This window comes from Tetrahymena thermophila (assembly GCF_000189635.1).
Source record: "Tetrahymena thermophila SB210 genomic scaffold scf_8254808, whole genome shotgun sequence".
Lineage (NCBI taxonomy): Eukaryota > Ciliophora > Oligohymenophorea > Hymenostomatida > Tetrahymenidae > Tetrahymena > Tetrahymena thermophila.
In genome coordinates, this window is record NW_002476564.1 from 1 (window position 1) to 1,978 (window position 1,978).

The window sequence follows — 1,978 nt, forward strand, 5'->3', positions numbered from 1 at the left end:
AAAATTTTTATTTAAAAATAGAATTATTAATTATTTAAAAAGATTATTTTAAATAAATTTAAATAAAAAAATATTTTGAAATATTTACTTTAATTCGATTTCTTTCTAGTTTTATATTTAATCAAAATCATCAATTTTAACAATACTAATCTATTCACTTTCTATATTAACATTATTTTATATTTATTAAGAATCTAATTCTGATTCATTGACTTTTTCCTTTTAAACCTTTTTAGTTTAAATTTATTATTTAATAAAGTTTTTTTGGATTTTCTACATGTTTAAAAATTACGCATTGACCCATATTTGTAAACTTGCTTCTTTATTTCTTTATTTGTTTTTATTTTATAAGTAACTAACTATATTTAATTAATTATATTTTATCTCTATTTTTTTGATGATCAATTAGTTTATTTGATTATTAAAAAAAGCAATAAATAAATATATCTTAAAAAATTAAAATTTTATTATTTTGTTTATTTACAAAATCATTTTGGCTTCTTATCTAATTTTTGTTATAAAATGAGTATGTTTGATATAGTTATGTTAAATTCTATCCAACTAAAAATAAGTGTTTTTAGAATTTATCAATTTTATAGGATAATTGATATTGGTGAGGTTTATAAATGAAAAATAACCAATAAATAAATATAAATAAATTGTAAAATCTGATATCACAAAATATTGTTAATATAGGTATTTAAAATGAAAAATATTTTATAAAATATTTATGAAAGAGGAAATTAAAGTCACTATTCAACAAAATTTGTAAATTGAAAAAAAATAAATAAAAATATACTATAGTGTTAAAAAACTATATTCAATACTTTTTCAAATATTTGGCAATTATAATTTCATTAGCTTTAATATTTTTGTGTTAACTACATAACTATAAAAATTAATACATAAATTCATATATTTTTTACAATCAATTTTATTAAATAATTAAAATTTTTAGCAAAAATAATACAATTAATAGAAAAAATATCTATTTTAACTAAATGTTTTCAAAAAGCTTTATATTAAAATAAGATCAAAATATCTATAGATTCTCATATTTAATATTTTTGAAATAGATTTTATTGATGTAAATAAATAAATCCAATCCTTTAGATTATTTATTAGCAATATATAATATAAATTAATTATTTTTAGCATTAAATAAAAAATTATTTGCTTTATAAATATAGATAAATAAATTTTTGTAAATATGTTCAATTTTCATAATAAAAGATTGATTAGCTAGCTACTCTTAAATATTAACAAAAAATAAATATTCTAATATATAATCCTGATACTATTAATGGATATGTTTTTATTTATGAATTCGTTGAGAAAAACTAAATATACTCTTTGTTTCTTCATAATATTTTAATAATTTGATTAATTTGTTAAATTAATAGGTAAAAGAATAATTAGTAAAATAAGGTAGATCTAATGGAATAAATCAGCTAAAATCAATAGCAACACGAAATGGTAAAGTTGAAGCTACTTCAGCATATCCAAAATAGATAGAAAATTAGATAGATGTATGCAGATAAGGGTATTTAAATGCTTCAAAAACAAGAGTTGCTTAGTAAATTGCATTTTTTTAATTTCCATAATTATTTGATGATATTCAACTATCAGAGTATCATTTTTTTAAATTTAAGGCCTCCTATCAATTTAAAGCCATAAATCAAAACATTTTTTAGTATAAGCAGCATTAATCATTATTTATTCTAAAAATCCCAAAAGTTTCTGACATTAATGAACCTACATTGAGTAAAGCCTAAAATATGGTTTACAAAGATATGAAGAGCGAGTTATTGCAAAAAGGATATGATGAATTTAGATTTTTAGGGTAAGGAGCTCAAGGATTAGTTTTATTAGCAAAGGAAAAATCAACTAACAAGAGGTATGCTATCAAAGGAATTCCTATTAAAGATTCAAAGGACAAGGTTGATCAAGTTATTTTAGGTTAAGTTTAGCAAGAAAT

The 1,978-nt window shown here is 18.5% G+C and overlaps 1 protein-coding gene across 1 annotated transcript in view; it reads left to right on the top strand. All coding sequences in view use genetic code 6, as the record gives it.

The window, feature by feature from the left end:
- Window positions 1-1,437: 1,437 nt before the first annotated feature.
- TTHERM_002653390 (kinase domain protein) overlaps window positions 1,438-1,978 on the top strand; it is a gene marked incomplete at both ends in the record, with an annotated part of 2,685 nt that continues 2,144 nt past the window's right edge. The window contains 2 exons of the mRNA XM_012795576.1: window positions 1,438-1,576; window positions 1,738-1,959. Of these exons, the coding sequence (XP_012651030.1) occupies window positions 1,438-1,576; window positions 1,738-1,959 (361 nt within the window). The remainder of the gene's footprint in view (window positions 1,577-1,737; window positions 1,960-1,978) is intronic.